This window comes from Hibiscus syriacus, unplaced genomic scaffold (genome assembly GCF_006381635.1).
Source record: "Hibiscus syriacus cultivar Baekdansim isolate YM2019G1 unplaced genomic scaffold, ASM638163v2 tig00117056_pilon, whole genome shotgun sequence".
Classification (NCBI taxonomy): domain Eukaryota; kingdom Viridiplantae; phylum Streptophyta; class Magnoliopsida; order Malvales; family Malvaceae; genus Hibiscus; species Hibiscus syriacus.
In genome coordinates, this window is record NW_024063539.1 from 1,726,653 (window position 1) to 1,748,638 (window position 21,986).

The 21,986-nt window shown below is 33.7% G+C and overlaps 3 protein-coding genes and 1 non-coding gene across 4 annotated transcripts; all 4 read left to right on the forward strand.

The window, feature by feature from the left end:
- The first annotated feature begins 304 nt into the window (after window positions 1–304).
- Window positions 305–1,947, forward strand: LOC120198132 (ervatamin-B-like). Its single transcript, XM_039199508.1, has 2 exons — window positions 305–737; window positions 1,343–1,947. Exons 1-2 carry the CDS (start codon window positions 305–307, stop codon window positions 1,945–1,947), a joined length of 1,038 nt encoding a protein of 345 aa, XP_039055439.1.
- Window positions 1,948–2,342: 395 nt separating this feature from the next.
- Window positions 2,343–2,415, forward strand: TRNAK-CUU. Its single transcript has one exon. It is a non-coding gene; the product is annotated as a tRNA-Lys (tRNA).
- A 6,107-nt stretch (window positions 2,416–8,522) lies between these two features.
- LOC120197939 (cytochrome b561, DM13 and DOMON domain-containing protein At5g54830-like) lies at window positions 8,523–11,576 on the forward strand. Its single transcript, XM_039199338.1, has one exon. The coding sequence runs from the start codon at window positions 8,654–8,656 to the stop codon at window positions 11,321–11,323; it is 2,670 nt and encodes an 889-aa protein (XP_039055269.1). The 5' UTR covers window positions 8,523–8,653; the 3' UTR covers window positions 11,324–11,576.
- Window positions 11,577–13,446: 1,870 nt separating this feature from the next.
- Window positions 13,447–16,675, forward strand: LOC120197940. Its single transcript, XM_039199340.1, has 7 exons — window positions 13,447–13,558; window positions 13,867–13,935; window positions 14,006–14,173; window positions 14,305–14,475; window positions 14,733–14,942; window positions 15,433–15,521; window positions 15,721–16,675. Exons 1-7 carry the CDS (start codon window positions 13,474–13,476, stop codon window positions 16,366–16,368), a joined length of 1,440 nt encoding a protein of 479 aa, XP_039055271.1. The 5' UTR covers window positions 13,447–13,473; the 3' UTR covers window positions 16,369–16,675.
- Window positions 16,676–21,986: the final 5,311 nt, after the last annotated feature.

Below are 21,986 nucleotides of genomic sequence, written 5' to 3' on the forward strand. Positions count from 1 at the left end.
AAGAAGATATTCTATGCACTTGATAGATTTCGTTTGAGGATCATCAAGAGACTATTATGGAGGGCTTAAAAGGAATGGAATCAAGTCAAAGAAAAGCAAATGAAGTAAATCAGTGATAAACACAAAGCAAACAAGGTATAATGTCTAAATTATTGATTTTTTTTTCTGAATTAACTTCTAAAACGAGCCGTTCAATTCTCATGCATCGTGGTATATATACACACATGCATTGCTTCCTACTTCTTCACTGATCAGCAATTAGCCAAAAGAAATACTGTTGAATCTTTACATATATTGCAAAAGAATGGGTTTAATCAATGTGTTTTCGTTTTTAATTCTTAGTACTTTGTCATCTCTTGTCATGTCCCGACCAATCCATGAAATCGCCATTGTTGAAAAACATGAACAGTGGATGGTTGATTATGGTCGAAATTATAACAGTGAATCGGAGAAGGAGAAGCGTTTTAATATATTCAAGGAGAACTTGGAATATATCGAGAGCTTCAACAATGCCGGAAACAGGAGTTTTAAGTTAGGCCTGAATGAGTATGCAGATTTGACACAAGATGAATTCATTGCAGCTCACAGTGGATATCATAAGATGCATAAGTCTGAATCGACATCGTTTAAGTATGCAAAACTTTCAGATATTTCCAAGGATCAAGTGCCACTGGATATAAGCTTCGATTGGAGGGATCGAGGTGCCGTCACTCCTGTTAAACAACAGGGAAAATGCAGTAAGTTTTATAGTTATTTACTGATTTTTTGCTACTGTTATTGTTATCTAATTGAAAAAGGTTAAGTTTGTGAGTAATGCAGATGTTGATACTTTTGGAGAGTGAATGGTTGGAGCGAGTAATTTTTAGTAGCGTATTTTAAAATTTAAAAATGAATTTAACATTTTAATACTCTTTTCAAAAAAATAAATATACAACTTTATTTTTTTTATTTTCCTTAACACATTAAATTAAATTTAATATTTTCTCTAAAATAATGAGATGCACTTTATCGAGACTTAGTACATTTGCCCCTTTACTACTTTTATAGTACGCCTCCCCTATTTGAGATATTTTTGTTTTTATTCTTTTTTTTGTTGTTGAAGAATTTCTTGTTAAAGAGAGTAAGGATTTTATTTCACTCCTGGTGTACATGATTTGAAATGCTATATTAACCTTGATGAGTAATGTCTACTTTTACGATTACACCAATCCATGTAAAATTATTTCTTATAAATGACTTTAAACAATGCATAGTAAACTGTTCTATTTTACTTTAGTATTATTTATTAGATAATACTAATTATATTATTTTACAACAGTATTATTTTGATGTTTTTCTTCAGATAGTTGTTGGGCATTTGCAGCAGTGGCAGCCATTGAATCATTGACCCAAATCAACACAGGTAAGTTAATCTCCTTATCCGAGAAACAACTGGTGGATTGCAGCAGAAACGGTGAAAACCAAGGTTGCAACGGCGGTGTAATGGTGGATGCGTACCAATACCTAATCCAAAACGGAGGAATAGCCACAGAACAAACCTACCCGTACAATGAACTCCAAGAAACTTGTGACACAGTGAAACAGGCAAGCAAAGTATTCACCATCACCGGCTACGAAGTGGTGCCTGCAAACGACGAGGACGCGTTGCTCAAAGCCGTCACGAATCAACCCGTCTCGGTTGCGATCGACGGTAGTGGACCAGCGTTTAGGTTTTTTCAGGGCGATGGGGTGTTCACCGGAGATTGTGGCACCGATCTGAACCATGCGGTCACAGTCGTCGGGTATGGTACGAATGCAGATGGTTTGAAGTATTGGGTGGTGAAGAATTCGTGGGGAGAGAACTGGGGTGACAAAGGGTTTATGAAGATTCAAAGGGGTGTGAATACAACAGGTGGTTTATGTGGTCTAGCCATGCAAGCTTCTTATCCAGTTGCAAACTCCGTGTAACTTAGTGGCATCTCTTTAGCTTTATATATATCAGTTTATGTTTTTCAGATCGGATAAGTTAAGAGTTATATTGGAACCAAACTTTGATTTGCTAAAAACATGCTTTGTCTAATTTTTTTTTTAAAAATCATTGACAAAATTAACATAAACATCGTTTTAAATATTAGTATATATCACCAAAATGATAACTTTTTGTATGATAGGATACCCCATTAATCATGTCATTAGTTTCTTAGCTTTGTTCTTTTTATATAAGAAAATCAAACAAGTTAGAACTTTTCCTTTTCAATTAACCCGCGTGTATTAGTGAGCTTTTTTCATCCTTTTTTTTCTTGTTCCCACGGTAAACTGAATAATACTTTTGATATTATTATATAAAATATTAAATCAAAAAAGCCCGTCTAGCTCAGTCGGTAGAGCGCAAGGCTCTTAACCTTGTGGTCGTGGGTTCGAGCCCCACGGTGGGCGAATGTTAAGTTGCTTTTGTTTTTTTCCCTTTCAAGCTTCTACTACCGGAATCTCTTGTAGCAAATCTGGTGTTGAACTGAAATCTCTTCATGGAAATATTGTGAACTTGTTCACTTATGCATTCTTTTGATTTGGTTAGCTATGATCTGATCATGATGGTTACATTCCCTCATAAGCCAAAGCCAACTTGATCAATGATGAATGATTGATTATAAAGTATATCATGTTGCCCCTTCATACAAATTTTTTTATTTTTTTGCTTGAGAACCCTCATGGCTCGAGCTTTAAGAGCCTATTCCTTTTTTATGCTCTTTATACCTACTCAACCCAACATCAAGCTTCTTATCCACCGTATCTCCTCTTTTATGATCTAATCACGATGGTTCAGTTGCTGCTTCAATTTTCATTGGTGTCGCATGTGTGTACAAAATCTGTTGATACATCTTGTTTCTTAGTGTCTGATGCTTCAGTTTATCTGCTCTTCATCTATTCGACGTGATGTTACAAGATGTTTTCTTTCCCATGTGCCTCTACTACTACTACTGGTGTTGTCTCTTAATGCTAACAATCTCGTTTTGTAGATTGTATTTTGTAAGCTGTGGTTTTGGTTTGGTATGGAGTACCCATCGTCTCTTGATGGTGTGGTTTTGTGAGCTTAGCAACTTTGTTTTTGAGAAAAAATCAATTTTAATGAATGAAAAAATGAAATTTTAGATGAAAGAACGAAGAACGATGAAGAATATTTTAAATTTAATTTCCTTATTCCATCAAATTTGTATAAAATAATTAGTCTTTTTTTTATTTTCATATGATGATTTTGCATTGAACATTAAAAAAATTAATTAATGAAATTAAAAGGAGAGAGAGGGAGTTAAGAACATAAATATAACACTAGCTTGTTTCTTAAAATTTAGAAGTACAAATGCTACAAAAACAACGGCTTAGTACATGTAATTTTATTTCGCAGATAGAGAAATGTGGATTAAACGAAGTTACGCGACCGGAAAAGAACCTTTCATGGCGATGCCACATAAGCCACCTGGTGTATCGGCACCCCTTTGGATTCTCATAAACCCATGTTCACCCCAAGTATCTCCCCATGGATTCTCATAAAAGTGTAAATATCATTAAAGTTATATTTATAATTTGATGAGGAACAGAGTTATAAGTACAGACAATAACTACTTTCGATTACATCCTTGCAGAAATAAGGAATAACCATAATTATGGATTTTAATCCAACATGGCTGCCACTGTTAAAAATGCCCAACAACATCCTGCAAAAGTATATAATGGCGGAAGTTTGATTAAGCTCAAATGAGGGTACTATTAAAAATAATATAAATTTGTTGATCATAAAATTTAATTCATCGGTCGCAGACAATTTATTCTTTTTAATTTGGACACGACTAGTGAGAGAACGACTGTTGATCAATGTTAAGAGAAAAAGAGACGACCGTGGTAATGAACAATTAATCCATTTTTTAATCTTGATTAGAATATTTATAGTGGTCTTTAGTGCATATGTCAATCCTATGATCATTATAATTATTTGTAGGCTCACGGACTAGATAAATTTAATAATTAGACCTTGGGTTTTGTTCAAAAGATGTAAGCTTGTCAAAGACTATGGTAAACGAAGAGATATGTCTAAAGATTTTGGTCGATGGTTTAGAGGTTTTCCAAGAACATCTCCGGAGATATAATAAAATTATATAAGAAGTTACATTTTACATTTATATAAGTGGATTATTGTAGATACAAATTAATACTTACCACATCTGCCTTGATTCTTAACAGAAGTGACGGCACCTTTGTCCCTCCAATCGAAGCTTGCGGGAGCATCTGAAAACTTTTCATACAGAAACGATGTCGATTCGGACATTGCGAGGTTGTCTTGCATGTTGTATCCAGTGTGAGACGCAACGAAATTCATTGAGCCCCAACTTAAAACTCCTGTTTCCGCCATTGTTGAAGCTCTCAATATATTCCAAGTTCTCCTTGAATATATTAAGAGCTTCTCCTTCTCCGAGCTGATGGCATATTTTTGACCGTAATCAGCCATCCACTACTCGTGTTTTTGGCAATGGCGGTTTCATGGATTGCTCGGGACATGACAAGAGATGCTAAAGTCGCAAGAGTTAAATACAAAAAGACATGGATTGAACTCATTTTTTTTGCAGTATATGCAAAGATAGATGTTAAGATTAAACAAAAATACATAAAAACCTCATATTATTTTTTTATAAAAAAACTACATATAAATGTTAATATTATTAATAATTTAATTTAAAATTTTAATATATTCTTTTGAGTTGTTCGTGAAATTTTCTAATCATGTATCAAATAATTTAGTTCAGCTTGTTAAGAATTCGAGTCAAATCGAATCTACTTACTTCGAATGTTAATCAAACATTGACCGAATCAAACTAAAATATTTCACGATATGTCTCATCTCATTTACAGTCCTACAGTCTTATGTAGATGAATAATCTACTCTTTGTAAACCTTTTTACATTTTTTTTTGTAACGGAATACGATTCGAAGAAAATACCGGACATTAATACTAATTAATATTGTGTTTTAAATTTGAATCTTATTCTTTATAAATTATGTGACATCAATCTCATTCAATCTAATGATAAAAACCCTTAAATTGTATAAATAAGATTTTGATTTATTAGGCAAGGGGACGTTTTTAATAGGATGTTGTTAGTTTAAACCTAAGTTTGGGGTGGAAACGTTGATAGGGTTGACCCGTAACTTGAGGAGGAACTGAATCAGAGTTATATTTGAGAATATTACAGTGTTGTATTACTGTTTTTCTATTCGCATGCAAACATATTCAGATATAAAATTTTATGTTAAGGATATGAATTTAATAAAATATATTAAAACTATTTAAAGTGTAATTTTAAGAGATAAGAAATCGGATTATTAATAAAAATTATTAAAAATACTTAAAATATATGTAAAATTTAAATTTTTAGAGGTGCAAGTACGACTGTCAACGAATCGTGTCGAGCTCGAGTATTGCTGAGCTCTACTCGACTAAAAAATTCACGAACTTAAATTTGTCAAATTCGACTCAAACTCGAAATAAAAAAAAAATTGAAGCTCGACTCGACTTGAAAGCTCGTAAGCTTAGAATTTTCAAGTTTCACTTGAAATAAAAAAATTGAAGCTTAACTCGGACTCAAACCCAAACCTTAAGTACAAGAAAACTTTTTTATTATTATACAAAAATATAAATATTAATATTACTAATAATTTAATTTAAAAATTCTAAAGTTTTAATATATTATTTTTTCGAGTAGCTTGCGAGTTTTTCGAGTCAAGTATCAAGTAGTTCGCTTCGGTTTATTAAAAATTCGAATCGAAATCGAACTTGAATCGAATCCATTCGATTTAAATATTAATTGAATCAATCTTAAATAACTCGTGATATGTGTATCTCATTATAACCCTAAATACAAACACGTCCCTTGATATTCTATCGATTTATCCCTGACCTCGTTTAGTATACATACGAACCAAATAAGAAGAAATGACTTCTCCACACAATACTTATCTAGCGCTCCGATTGAGCAATATTTACTAGCACGATTTGCGCTTATTTTTCTCTTAATTTCTATCGTTGGATACATAGATGACCAAGATAGACTAAACTCTAGTCGCAGGCAACTGCCCTCATTGTACGTAGGTTGGGTATGCGTCGGGTTAGATTGGATTTTCAATCAACTCGAGTCGACTTGAAAAAATATATATCATTTATCTGTAATTTGACCAGACTGAAGTTTAAGGTAATTTTATTAAATTTGAATTCAATCCTACCGAAATAAATATATTTATAAAAATATTAATTTTATTTGATAAAAATAGGATTCTAATTGAAAAAATAGTATATATAAGAGTATTATTATAATTATCTTTAAATATATAATATAGAATTGCATTATTTTTTGAGTCGAGTATTTTCACTTAAAACCCGAACCATATATAATATAAAAAACTTGACATAACCTAATCTAAATCTGATTTTTTCTTTTAAAAAATCCAATCCGATAGAATTAGGTCGAGTTAGAAGTCGTCAAATTTGAGTATCGTATCTATCCTTACTTACATGAGAGTATGGGCGATTCATTTATTTAGTTGTTTTTTTTATATAAAAAATCAATCTTTTTCCTAATAAAAAAGTTTACCATGGCTTCAATCAAAGTTCACGATAGTTTAAGTTAAATTTCAGAATTAAATTTAAAAAGTGAAAAAAGTCACTAAAGGATAAATTTAATGAGATAAAAAAAGGAAAACTGTTTAAAAAATTTAAAATATTATAAATAAAATAATTCTTCATATTATAAATATAAATTAATTTAATTTTTATAAATGTATACAATTAATCACAATTATAATTTCTCCTAAATATACTTGTTAGTTAGGCCATCTCCAGCGATGCGCATCACTGGAGTGACATTCATCTTCACTTTGGAGTGCTCCAACCCATCGCCATTGTTATGCTGGATTGTGGCGTCGGGCTACAGTGCACGCTACAACTAACGTTGTATTGTTTTTCCTGATTTGAATGTTGAGGATTTTTTCTTCTGATTTTTGGTTTTTTTTATTATATATAGAGATAGTGCTGGAGATGAATTATTGTTTTATTTTTAGAGTAGAGATAGAGATATTGTAGAGTAGAGATGAAGGCTAGAGGTGACCTTAAAATAAATTAATTAAACAAGATGGCCTGGTGGTTAGGTGTGAAGTTCAAATCTCATGGAAACTCCACATGAATCTATATAATAAGTAGGAAGTGTTAACCATTAGTCAAGGGGTATTTTTTTTAAATGAATCGTTAAAGAGTTAAAATACTTAAAAAATTACGATCAAAATAACTATTTTATCAAAACGTTAATTATGTCTAGATAATATGTCCATTGTACTTTTTTTAAATCAAGAAACGATACATTCATTCAAACCAATACATAAAAAAATTAACAGATATGTACATGATTCAGGCTCCACAAAGCCCAACAAAGACGAAAATATTGTCCCACCTTACACGAACATTCCAAAACTCTCAACACAAATAAGGAGAAAAACAAAGTATGATGTCGTCGATCAGAATAGAGAAGACAGAGAACCATCACAGGACAACCAATGATAGTGCAAATGACTTTCTATTACTCTCGTAAGTTTTAGGATACGATGAAGGCCATGTCTAAGACGTTTGGAAATGTGTTGGAGTGCCTTTCGAACTATAAAAGGACTATTTTCTAGGTTTTAATATTACTATTATTCGTCAGGTATCGATATCGTAGGAGTATGTAAAAAAAAATTGGATAAAAATAGTTGTGATTATCGATATTGTTCATGAAAATGTATGTAATGTTCATAGAATATTAATATCGAGGATATAGTGTCGATATTAAGGTATTTAATTAGATATCGAGACTGATATTAGTATCGATACTCAAGGTGAGTATCAATACTCATATCATCGTATGAGTGTATCAATACCTATAAGAATTAAAGTTAATTCAAACATGAAATTAGTACTGATATTCAATGTGAGAATCGATATTCTAGAATTGAAAATTGATATCCTGTTTAGTGTCGATACTATTTGTTTCAAAAAGTCTAAGTTTAACTTCTAAAAGAAATTTAGGATTAAGGAATAGTCCGTAATGATTGAATAAGAATAAAGGAAGGCTTAAATATATTAATGTGATTAAAATGCATTCGAGCGTGGTAAATTACCAAAAAGATTCCTACGTGAATAAACTTATAAAAATACCTTTAAATACATGGATGATAAAAATAAGCAAAGAATCCATAATATATAAACCATCTCTCAAGTTTATTGATAAATTATATAAAAAAATGAAAATATTTAATGCCAAATTGTCATAATTTTCCCCAAGTTTTAAATGCAAATCATATGTTTTTTAAGGTTTAGGATGTCGGATAATTTTTTTAATAAAATCACGAAATTGCCATTTGCCGCCCACCGACCTCTATTGGCCTCCTTTTCCCTAAAGAAAGAAACCCCAAAAAATAGAAAAAAATCAAACAAACCAAACAATAAAGTTCAATTAAACGACGAGTCGACGACTCGCGTCTCCGCCGAGCCACCGCCGCGGCATAACTTGCTCCCCCCTTTTTTCCTGGTTTCTCTTAAATATTGATTTCCGTTTAATCATAATTCAGGTTCTTTCTAATCACTTGCGATCCGATCCGAATGTTCGATTCCAAAGCATGTCTTCTACTCCTGTTCTTTCTTACCAATTCATTCCTCTTCTTTTGCAATGCGGATTCGGGTCGGAAATGCTCCCATACGAGCGCCCTAGTCGGGTTCGAATCGAATTTCACGATGGTCCAGCACCAACTGCGAGGCCATCTCAAGATCCTCGACGATTGCTCTTTCAAAGTCACCAGGTTTGACATGTTAGCCGGTTCATCCGACGTCGTTTTCTGGGGCGCCGTCTCCGTCGATTTCTCTAACATCACCCGCGGGTTCCCGATCTCCGATCACCGCTTCAACCAAACAACTTACAGAAACGAATCGTTTTTGGTCCAATTGCTCCCTAACGTCACCTGGGACCAGATCAAGGTTCTCTCCGTCTGGGACGTCACCACCTTCTCGGACTTTGGCCACGTTACCCTCCCCATGAACAGGTCGGATTCAGATCCAAGCCGGGTATATACAATGTTCGATAACTGCAAGAACTTGTCGGGTAATTATAGGGTTCGGTGGAGTTTGAATGTGGAGGAAAATTGGATCGAGATCGGGTTAGAAGCGGCAACGAAGACGATGAATTACATGGCTTTTGGGTGGGCAAATCCGAATTCAACCAAGGAGCTGATGTTAGGAGCCGACGTCTCGGTGACGGCTTTTACTGAGGAAGGTAGGCCCTTTGTTGATGATTTTTACATTACAAGTTATAGTGAATGCATGTTGCATGGTAAAGATGGTTCAGCTATAGGAGTTTGTCCTGATGTAGTTTATGAGAACTCCACGAATGGAATGGAGTTGAATAATACTAGGTTGGTTTATGGACATAGGAGAGACGGGGTTTCCTTTGTTAGGTTTAGGAAGCCGTTGAAATCGGACGATGATAAATATGATTTGCTTGTGGATCCTGTGGAGGAAATGACAGTTATTTGGGCTTTAGGGTTGATGAAACCACCTGATTTTATCAGGCCATACTATTTGCCCCAAAATCATGGGGGTCCAAAGATGGTTGCATATGGACATTTGGTGCTTAATGTTTCAGAGAATGTGGATGATTGTTTTGGGCCACTGGATGCGGATGATAAGGAGGACCAAGATTTGATTATTGCCGATGCAAATGTGCCCCTAGTTGTTACAACAGGGGAGTCTTTGCATTATCCAAATCCACCGAATCCATCTAAGGTTTTGTATATTAATAAGAAGGAAGCTCCAGTTTTGAGAGTGGAAAGAGGGGTTCCAGTGAAGTTCTCGGTGCAGACAGGGCATGATGTTGCTTTGTATATTACTTCTGATTATATAGGGGGGAATGCAACATTGAGGAATGCAACCGAGACTATTTATTCTGGAGGGCCGGAAGCAGAAGGAGTTGTTGCAAGCCCTTACGAATTGGTTTGGGGTCCTGATAGGAATACCCCTGATCAAGTGTTTTATCAGTCATTATACCAACCGAAGATGGGGTGGAGAGTTGAAGTTGTTGATGGTGGTCTTTCTGATATGTATAACAATAGTGTGTTTCTAGACGATCAGCAAGTTACTTTCTTTTGGACATTATCGGAGGATTCAATATCTATTGCTGCCCGTGGTGTAAAGAAAAGCGGCTATCTTGCAATAGCTTTTGGTAGTGAAATGGTGAATAGCTATGCTTATGTGGGCTGGGTTGATGATATCGGTATAGGGCGTCTAAATACATATTGGATTGATGGAAAGGATGCCTCTAATGTGCATCAAACAAATGAGAACCTGACGCATGTCAGGTGCAAGTCAGAAAATGGCATCATTACTTTGGAATTCACACGTCCCTTTAAGCCATCATGCAGTAGTCATGATAAGAAGCCAGAGTGCAAGAACATTCTTGATCCAACAACTCCTCTTAGAGTAATTTGGGCAATGGGTGCCAAGTGGTCTGAGCATCTTAGTGAGAGAAATATGCATTCTGTCACGAGTCAAAGGCCCGTGCGTGTGATGCTTATGCGTGGTTCTTCTGAGGCTGAGCAAGATTTGCGACCGGTCTTAGCTGTACATGGATTTATGATGTTCGTTGCTTGGGGTATTCTATTTCCTGGCGGAATATTGGCTGCTAGATACCTTAAACATGTAAAAGGTGATGGATGGTACCGTTTTCATGTTTACCTACAGTATTCGGGATTATCCATTGTCCTACTTGCTGTTCTTTTTGCTGTTGCCGAACTTCATGGTTTCTTTGTTAGCTCATTACATGTCAAGTTTGGAATCGCTGCTATATTTTTGGCCTGTGTGCAACCAGTGAATGCATACCTCAGGCCTAAGAAACCTGATAATGGTGAGCATGCCTCCACAAAGAGGATTATTTGGGGGTATTTCCATGTAAATGTTGGCAGAGGTGCCATTGTTGTAGGAATTGCAGCTCTTTTCACTGGAATGAAGCATTTAGGAGAAAGATATAAAGGAGGAAATGTTCATGGACTTAGCTGGGCACTAATAATTTGGTTCTTGGTTGGTGCATTGATGGTCATATATTTGGAGTATCGTGAAAGACAGTGGAGGAGGGATCGACTTTTAGGAAGGGGCAATTGGGTCCTCGGCAACATTGAAGAAGAGGATTCTGTTGACCTTTTAAACCCAAAGCACTCCTCCACACATTCAAGTTCACAGAATTCTGGACTAATGGAAGTTCAGTTAGAGCCATTGAACAGATAAATTTAGTGATACATATATTTTTCTGTTTGAATATAAAAGTACAATTCTTCATCAGTTTCGGAAGTCTCCTACAGGCATCAAGTTTAGTAGAGCTGTTTCTTCTCTTGGGCGGCTTTCCCACCATATGAGAATTTTCTGCGACCGGCGCCTTGTGTGCAGATCAATTTGTCAGCATGTATTTTGTACACTTGATACTCCTTTTAGCATAGTGGAAGGTTTTATCAGTTTATGGAATCTCATTTCCGGAGTGAAAGGTACCTTTGTTTTTAGCATAGTGGAACGTCTAACTTAGACTATTGTTAACTTTTAAACGGAAAAGGACGAGTTTGTAACATAATGGATAGTCGAATAATTATTTTGTAACTTTTAATAGTAGATGGACTTAACAAAGCAATTCCCTATAATCAGATGATCATTTTATAAATTTTAATAGTCGATAGACTCAATAAAGCAATATCTTATAGTCAGAGGATCATTTGTATATTTACCCTAAAATTTGAGGGAAGGAAGATAGATTATTAATAATATTTAAAATATATGAGAATTTTAAATCTTTAGGGGATGATTTTAGTCATCCACCCCATTCGACTCACCCACGAATTTAATTTAATATTATTTAAATAATAATTAAGAATTTTAATTTTAATTAAATATCTTTAAAATATAATTTAAAAAAAATCATAATATCAAAATTAACTCTCATCGTTCATTAAAATGGTCATCTTGGCCCTTATTTTTTTTTTGAATGTTTTATCCCTCAATGTTTCATTTTAAAGTAAAAATGCCCATAACATTAAATCAAATAATTATATTGACTCTTATTCTTTTTTTAGTATTTTGACTCTCAATGTTTAATTTTATAATAAAAACCCATATTTTAGAGCATTAATTATTTGTTAACTAATGATTTTTATCCATAAAATGATTTTTTTGACTCAAAAGAAATAGTTGGGGGCCAAAATGCTCCCAAGAAAAGAATAAAGACCAAATTGACCATTTTAATAAATATTAAGCGTTAATTTTAACATTATACCATTTGAAAAATTAAAGACTATAACAAGATGCATAATTATTTGTTGATCGTTAATCTATTAAAGATTTTGTTCATAGGAAATAGTTTTATCAAAAATTAAAATACCATTTATACAAATAATAGGGGATAATTTTGTCATTATACCATGCCTATGTATATAATATTAAATAAAGCACCGAATTTTATCTCATTCTGAAAATACTAAACAAAAGCTACAAACTTGAGACTGGAAAATATAATTAAACACTTACACAGCAAACAGCAAATTTGAAAGAGTCCAAAAAAAAAAAAAGAAAACGAAAAGTTATTTACTTTCCCATATTACTTTATATTAGTCTTTAAATCCCCAAGCCATCTTCAATGCTCATCTCTACTCTAATGTATTTTTATCTCTACTCTAAAGATGAAACAGTAATTTATCTCCAGCGTTATCTCTACATTACTACTAAATCTATTTTATTCATAATATTTAATTATTATAATATTAATTTTAAAAATATAAAATAAAACATATATATTTCTAATAAATATCAAGATAAAAAACATAAATAAAACATTCATAAATAACAATGCAATAATACAAATAAAAAAAAAATTACATTTCATAATAATATTGTGAAAAAAACATGAGTTACATAATTATATATTTTAATTCTCGGAATTAGAATATTCATTCCACAAGTGTTCAATTAGTGCATTTCGTAGAGTAAAATGAGCAGTTGCATCTTTGTTTGTTGTAGTTTTTATGTTTCAAAAAATTAATATGTTTATTTATCTAATTTCAATGTATTTTTATCTATCTTGCAACTTAATCTAATTTAAAAAAATCAGAAAAAATATAAAAAATCAGAAAAAATACAAAAAAATACAAAAAATCAAAAAATTACAAAACAATTAATATTTATATATATATAATTTTAATGTATTTTTTTTATCTTGTAATTTAATTTATTTGAATTAAAAATAAAAAAAATACAAAACAATTAATATTTCGCTACTGTAGCGAGAGATGTGACGATGGGCAAGGAATTTTTTCTCTACAGTGGAGATATTCTCCAAATGTGGAGAAGCATTGGAGATGCCCTAACAGTCTCACTTTTTCTCTGTAGTGGGAAAAATGAGAGAATCTCATCTGATTTTCACACTAATACTTCTTTTAGCTCTTTACCCCCTTCATTTCCAAGCTAATGCTGCCCCTACTGGTAATCTTTTTCTTTTTTTCTAAATGATTTTAGATTCTATTCATCTTTTTGTTTGATGGATATTTTTCAAATTTAGATTTGCATCTTTATGCTTCCATTTTAGAATGCTACCTTTCTTTTCTGTGGTTATTTTGCTTTATTTCTTGTTCATGTTGGTTTAAATGATGTTATTTTTTAGTAAATCTTTGATCTATACTTTGCTCAAATAGGTTTCCTTTTTCGTTTTCTTAAAACCCTTTTTTGGGTTTGTTTATATATAGGTTCTAATATTTAAAATCAAATGTTAATGTGTTGTATGATTTGTATAGGGCCATTGATAAAGCACTTGTCTTCTTTACTTAAATGGACCAGGTCTTCCACCAAAACTCCCCAGTCAGGTAAAATTATGATTATCTTCTTATACTTCTGTTGTTTTTTTAATGGGGTCTCTGTTTTTGATTTTTACAGATGGCAATGTTCTTCAATTTGAGAATGGTTACTTAGTTGAGACTGTTGTTGAAGGCAATGAGATAGGAGTTGTTCCTTACAAGATTTGCGTCTCCGAGGACAGCGAACTATTTGCTGTTGATGAAGTTAATAGTAACATTGTTAAGATTACTCCGCCATTGTCTCAATGTATGTGTTCAATCCTTTTGAATATGAGAGTCTCTAGTTATTTTCAGCTGTTTATTTAGTGGATCAAATGGCAAATATCTAACGCTATGAATATGTGCTCTTTTTTGTTATGCAATTGTTGATCGTTGCAGATAGCCGGGGCAGATTGGTTGCTGGGTCATTTCAGGGTTACACAGGGCATGTGGATGGAAAGCCGAGTGATGCCCGTTTCAATCATCCCAAAGGTGTAACCATGGATGATAAGGGAAATGTATACGTTGCTGATACCATGAATCTTGCTATTAGAAAGATAGGAGATGCAGGTATAGACCGATAATGATAAAGAGTAGATTTAAAAGAAAAAAAAAATCTTGTTTATTAAGTTGAATTATCTTCATAAAATTTCTGTGCAGACTTTAAAATAACTTTAGCTATTGAAGCAACTCTAAGCATTGTTCATTGAAATCCTTGATTGTCAATTTACAGCATGGAGAAAAGATAACGGAGTTCAAAGTTGAGAGAACCCATTGTAGATTAGTTTCTAACGTAAAATGACGATTTGACTTGGAATTATTTGCAGGTGTCACAACTATTGCTGGAGGAAAGTCGAATGTTGCAGGATATAGGGATGGGCCTAGTGAGGATGCAAAGTTCTCGAATGATTTTGATGTGGTATATGTTCGACCGACCTGTTCCTTGTTAGTTATCGATAGAGGAAATGCTGCTCTTCGACAAATTTCACTTAACCAAGATGATTGTGATTATCAGTATAGTTCAGTTTCTCCCACAGGTTGTTCCCCTATTTGTTTGCTTTTGCAATGGTTTTGAAATGGAATATTGGTTGAATAGCATGCTCATCTGGAAAGAAGGATCAGATTAGTTAGGTTAAATATTTGAGAAATTAGTTTACCGATTTGTTGGACTTTTGTTAACTTTCTCGAGCAAAATAACACCTCATCTATTGTTTATTCTGTTCGATTAATGATATTGTCAAGATTGTCAAAACGGGGAACATTAGGAGTATCGTTGTCCATAATATTGGGCTGTTGATAGACTTACTATGTGAATACAGGCTTCTTGTCATCAGCCTTGTGATTATGCCATACAAGTTATCGTCATGTTAAATCTCAAATTTTTACTTTAGAATCATTGGTTGTTCAAGTTAATCTGAAAACCTTTTAACGAGAGGCTGTCATAAAGTTTTAGCATTATGGTTTTGCATCTGTAGTCTGGTTAGGTCAAATTACTTGCTAACTTTGAAAGCACGGTCCTTTTAGCAGATATCCTGATGGTTCTTGGTGCGGTCTTGGCCGGATATGCTACTTGCTTACTTAAGCAGGGATACGGACCTTCTTTCTTCCCGAGAATGGTATGGCTCTTCCTTTTTTGTTTCAAATGGTTTAAGGCTGACAGTTGTAGCAACCTTCGCAATCCTTTCAGTGACATTTTTATCCATTTCATCATTTTCTGCTAGTCAATAGTGTGTCCAAATACTATTTATGCTTTTGTGGCATTTGACATTGTTTTCATACGTTTGAATTAATCCGATCCATAAACTGTTATTGCAGCAACCTTCTGATAAAGAATTCAAAGAACAACCAAGCAAGGAGAAGCCAACACCGATTGTCGATAGCATGAAAGAGGAACCCGGGTGGCCATCTTTCGGTCAACTTGTCACAGACCTGTCTAAGCTTGGCCTTGAAGCAATGGCAAGAGTATTCCTCTATTTTGTCCCCTCTCGTTTCCGATCAAATGGCTCGAAGAAAAGTCTTACACCGATGAAGGATTCTCTTATAATGCCTGAAGATGAATTCCCTCCTCCGTTAGTTCAAAAGCAGACCACTCCAGCACCCGTTTCTGATACCCGACATACACATACAACTAATACAACTGACAGGTACTCCGAAATGAAGCCTCCGAAGATAAAATCGAGCAGTTTTAGGGATCCTTCTTTGTCTAGCAAGCACCGCTTCTCAAAACGACAAGAATACGCAGAATTCTATGGGCCAGGTGTGGCACCTCCTTTCAGTAGGTCTAAGACCCAGAAAGAAAGAACAAGACACCGCCAACGAGAGAAAACAGCCGAGGTGGCTTTTGGAACAGGCGGGACAGATAAAAAACCAGTCGAGACGAAGCCAGTTGATTATGATAACTCAAAGTTTGATCATTACAATATGAGGAGCAAGTATGGATCCAGTGTTTCATTCCGATTCTGAAGTAATCCAAACTTCGTATCCATCTTGCATGCGCGTCACCGAATTCACATTAAGCTAGTTTGTAACTGAATCATGTATGTATTAGCAGTAGTTTGTACCGTAGAGATCTACACATGAGAATGGCAATTTAGCATCGGTTTTTGTTCATTGCCAACTGCTGTAATGTATGCAAGGTTTGATATTACCTGCATATGACCGATCCGAACCGAACGAAGTCTTATGTCTAGTTGCTATGGATTTCCGAGGGAAACTGATCATTTGTAAGCATAGTGGTTAACAAACTTTCATTATTGCGGAGAACTCGTTTCTATCTTCTTCATGCAGAAAACCCTGGAGAATGAATTTGATCTTTCCCTTCATTTGTATTGAACGATACTGATCGTATCAATTATTTTAGGATAAATTGTAAGATTGATCACTTTCGTTTAATATTTGTATACTGTTCCTTACCAAAATCAAAAAACTTGATTTTTGATCATTTATCTTCTCATTTTATTTAGATTTGGTCATTGAGACGTTAGTTATCCTTAATTTGATGACATGACATATTAATGAAAAGGTTTAATTTTTATTTTAATCTATGAAATTTAGATAAAATAATAATCATGAGTATTTTTCATTTAACTTTCTGCTATGATGAAAGTGATAAGTTACCTTACTGCATCAGATATGATGAAAGAGGTAAGTTACCTTACTGCATCAGATGTCGATAACATGATAAAATTTGAGCCTCCTTTCTTCAATCTCCCCGAATACATCACTTTTTCTGGCTTGAAATTTCTTATTAAACTCCTTGCACCCACCAACTCCTCTTTGCAGGTGCCAAGTACGAACAGCTGAAGTATGTTTTAAGTGAGCCGACGAACTTGACCCGAGATAGTTGAAAATAGGGAAAAAGACCGAGCACAAACATATTCAAGGTTGAACATAAATCATATATATTACTCCCTCATCTTTGAAACCTTTTATAAAGTCAAGGTAACTTAGGTGCCCTTTTAAGTTATGTTTACTTTTGATGTTCGGTAGGGAAAAGTAAGGCATATAATAACAAGATTACCATTTTGGAAGCTATTCGTACAATTCCATTGAGTTCAATTTACCTTTCATGATAATCCATGGAAATGAACTTGAGCGTACATTGATGTCAGTTAAAGCAACACCACAAAGCTCATATGGAAAGGGCAAAAAGCAATGCACACTTGATACCAATGATCAAACCTTTTGGAAGAAAGAATTTTCTTTGCTTATGATCCTTTGCATTTCCAGCTTTCTTGTTCCCGGCTTCACCTCCTGGATTAGACGGTGCAGTGGTTCCAAATGCAGGAGACTTTCTGGCAGCTGCAGGCCTGCATCAAGGGTTCAAACAGTTAGATTGCACCGACGATCAAATAACGGGAACCAAGATTGACCACAGTTCATGCAAGCATTCTAATTGGCAGCATAGCTTAGAACCCTACCAATATTTCAATTTCTAGAACTAGCAAAATCAGACAAGATACAGTACAAGCGCCATGAACAGTTCATGCATTGTAGTAACAAGATATATGATTCCTTCGCCCCTCTCTATGCTAAAAGGCAAAATACAAACTAGCAGGAAAAATAAAGAGAAAACAGCTTTACCTGCTATTTGTTGAAATTAAACAATTAAAACATGGGAGGCTGAATATAATTCAACAATTTGGGCAGTTTTTGTTGAAAAATTATAAACGGATAAACACCAAATTGAGTCATTAAACTTTAGGGTATTTATAAGAATAGTCCTCAAGCTTCAACTATAAATACCCTATCCCATTTAGCTTCAAAATCATCTCAAAATCCCAAAAGTCATTTCTTTCTCCCAATACTAGAGAGCTTTCTTGTAAGTAGTGAGTGTTTTGTAAGCACCTGTAAATTTTCTTTCTTAGTAAAAGATCTGCAACAGTCCGGAGACGTAAGCAAATTGGCTGAACTCCGTTATCAATTTCGGGTATTATTTTTCCGCTTTTATTTTACATTCTCAGTTAGAGGGAAATTACTCGTTCTCGATTTTAACCCAACAACTGGTATCAGAGCTTTTGGTTGTGAATTTTGTCAATTTTTACGAGGTTACTATTTATTAATATTAACGTGAATGGTAAATTTCGTGAATAGTAAAAAATTTGTCGACGATACGAATTTGTCGACGGAGGTGTTCTAATACACGGTGGTTCGCAAGAATTGTCAGAAACGATCCAAACAAAGCCATATTCGAGTGGGAGCGATGGCTGCAGACGAATGGAAGGTGAAAATTGAAAAGTTCGATGGTGCATACTTTGGCTTTTGAAAGATGCAGATCGAAGATTTTCTGTAACACCCCCAACCCGTATCCGACCCGGATACGAGTCCGAAGTGTCACATTGACTTTTCAAACATTTATTCGTATAAAATAGTGAGTAATTTAAAAACTTTGATAACATTTAACTTATTCAAAACGTTTACAAAATATATATCAGAGTTCATACAATTTATGTCTTTAGACTACATGTCAACTACACTCTATATACAGTACCTATATTTCCTGATCTGATATTTGGTAAGGAAAACTGACCTGTCTTGCTCCGCATTACTCTTTACTCTTCTCGAAACCTACGTGTGAAACAATCACACGCTAAGTCGAAGACTTAGTGAGGCATAACAACTTATAATGCACTTTATAACATATATCGATACATGCATGTTCTGTTCTATCATGTTATATCAATTCCATGCATTCTTCGTATCATATAAAATCATATCAGATCAATTGCAGTAAATCCATACATACACATAATTCATCATTAACAGTTTATCATGTAATCACATACTTTTATGGTTAACCTTTTCAATCAAACACTATACACACACAACATCATATCATTTCTATAACATTTATCATACCACTAACATATATTTGTTCATATCTCTGGATTAGCCCATGTACATATGTGAGAACTATCGATATGTGAGTCTATAGAGGTTGTGCACTAATGCTGTCACCACAGCTCGTATAATTGCACCGAAGTGCCGCGTAGAATTACACCGTAGTGCCATATAATGATGTCCATAAGGACCACATAGAATTCCTTAAGAATCATATACATATACTAGGGATCAAGTATGTGTCTTTCAAGACTTCACACATGTTCCAAAGAATATACATATGTCCCGAAGGACCGCGTAGACCCTCGACTCTTGGCATGCCAACTATACCCCTAGCTCTCATGACACATAACATGGGCGTTATTATTTATTTCATTTCAAATATTCACATAAACTTGTAATTCACGTATCACATATCACGTATCACATAGCTTCTTTTCATATTATCACATAGTCACGTAGTTCACTTACACATAGATCATTTCCATATAATTCACATGTCACATATATCATGTTATCATATAATTTCTATCATTTCTCACCTAATCACATTTATTCATGTAAACATACTTATCATATCTTGTTCACATAAGATCATATACTTCATATAACATATAGAAACACATTCACGTAGCTTATAGTCATAGGTCTTATCTCATAACATATACTTGTTTTCACATATATATTTCATATCATTTCTTATACCCTCACATAATTCATTTAACATACATAACATATCATGTAACATTATAATAGAAATACATATAAGTCATATCACTTAGAGCACATATACTTATAGTCACATTGCTTATATCTTAATCTTATGCCTTCTCTTAGACATATATATATATATATTCACATGTTAAGGTAATCCACCATTTCATCACATAATTATGTATTCATATAACTCATTTCATTTCATATCTATCTATATATATATATTCTCAAGATTTATCCTAATATAAATCATATAACACTCTTATAATTCATATTCATATTCATCTATGTCAGACTTATAAACACATCTCACTTCTATTATTTCTTTATATATATATAATCTAATCTGTTTACTTAATTCAATTTCATATAACTCTTATAATCTTCTCATATAGCTTCATAAATTTCTATCATACAACCCCTGTGTTATAGTTTTATTTAAACATATGAATCTTTCCCATCTAGCTTATCTTATATGCTCATATTATCATTTATGTTCAAATCTCCTAGTTAGTGTACTATTCTCACATTATCCTATAGATCAATATTATCTAGCTTATTTCACTTATCATTTAATAATATAATTATATTTTACTATGATCACATAGTTTATATCTCATATAATTCATAACCTTTCTTATGTAATCACTTATACTTTATCACTTAACACATAAAAGAACAGATCAATCCATATAATCAAGCATACATACATGAATATTCAACTCATGCCTTTAATCATGCATTCATGTGTAACACTTAAGGAAATAGACTCATCGCAAGTCTTATTCCCATCGTACATCATATACTATTGAATATGCACTCACCTGGCCTCACTAGTCAATTCCAATCTCTTATCTTTCCCTTTATCGATCTTACTTGCCAAACGTTCCGGAATTGCTTTATGCGTAGAATCTACATAAATGTACATTTTGAGGCAATCATTAGATACCTACACCTTGTAATTGGATACTAGCAACTTAAACGAACTTATTAAACCAATATTCATATTTTTCCTTTAGGGGGAATCGGTTCCCTACTATGGGGGTATCGATTCCCTAATGACATTCTGGAAATGTTGTTCGTTTGAAGGGGTATCGGTTCCCCTTGAATGGGTACCGATTCCCCTTGCCCAGAAATCATATTTCAGCCCGAAAATTACTTCATTTTCTCTCAAACACTTCATATATCGTCCCCTTTTTCATTCTTAACTCTAGTACACATACTTAAACCAATCTATATTCATTTATTTCATCTTAAACCTCAAAATCCTATCTTCCATATGAGATTCAAAAATCATACCAAATTTTCAATGTGTTCTAATTCCAATTCTAACACTTCATACTTCTTAATTAGATTGATGACAAGTCAAATTCATCCATAAAACTTCAACAACCATACCATATCAAAATTTCATCTTAAAACTCATATTGCAAATTCCTTCATAATTCATTTATCTTATTGTTTAAATCCCATATAAGCTTTCCTTAAGCTTATTTAATACCCAAAGAATCAAAACTAAGCTTAAAACTCAAGAATTAACCAACTGAAATTAAACTTACCTTTGCCTTGCTCTCCCACGTATGAAGAAGAAGAAAGGAGAAGAGAACTCTGGATGTTTCTCATATTTCCCCACGTTTATATTACCTTTAAAAGGAATATAAAAATCTTTCTGGTCAAATGACCATTTAACCCTTAATTTCCTTTAATAATTACTAATTAACCTTCATCATATATATCCAATAATCATTGAACTATTTCATTCTTATACTTTAGTCACCAAATTCTGAAACTTTACAATTTGATCACTAACCCGATATTGAGGATGTTACATTTTCTATACCAGAAAAATCTATATCAACCCCTATCAGGAAAGCAACCAGAGAGCATGAAGACTAGACTATTCTCGACAGACAAGCTCTCGGAGTTATCCGACTAACGTTATCCCGCAATGTTGCTTTCAACATAGCAAAGGAAAAAACCACGACAGGTCTTATGGCGGCTCTCTCCAGTATGTATGAGAAGCC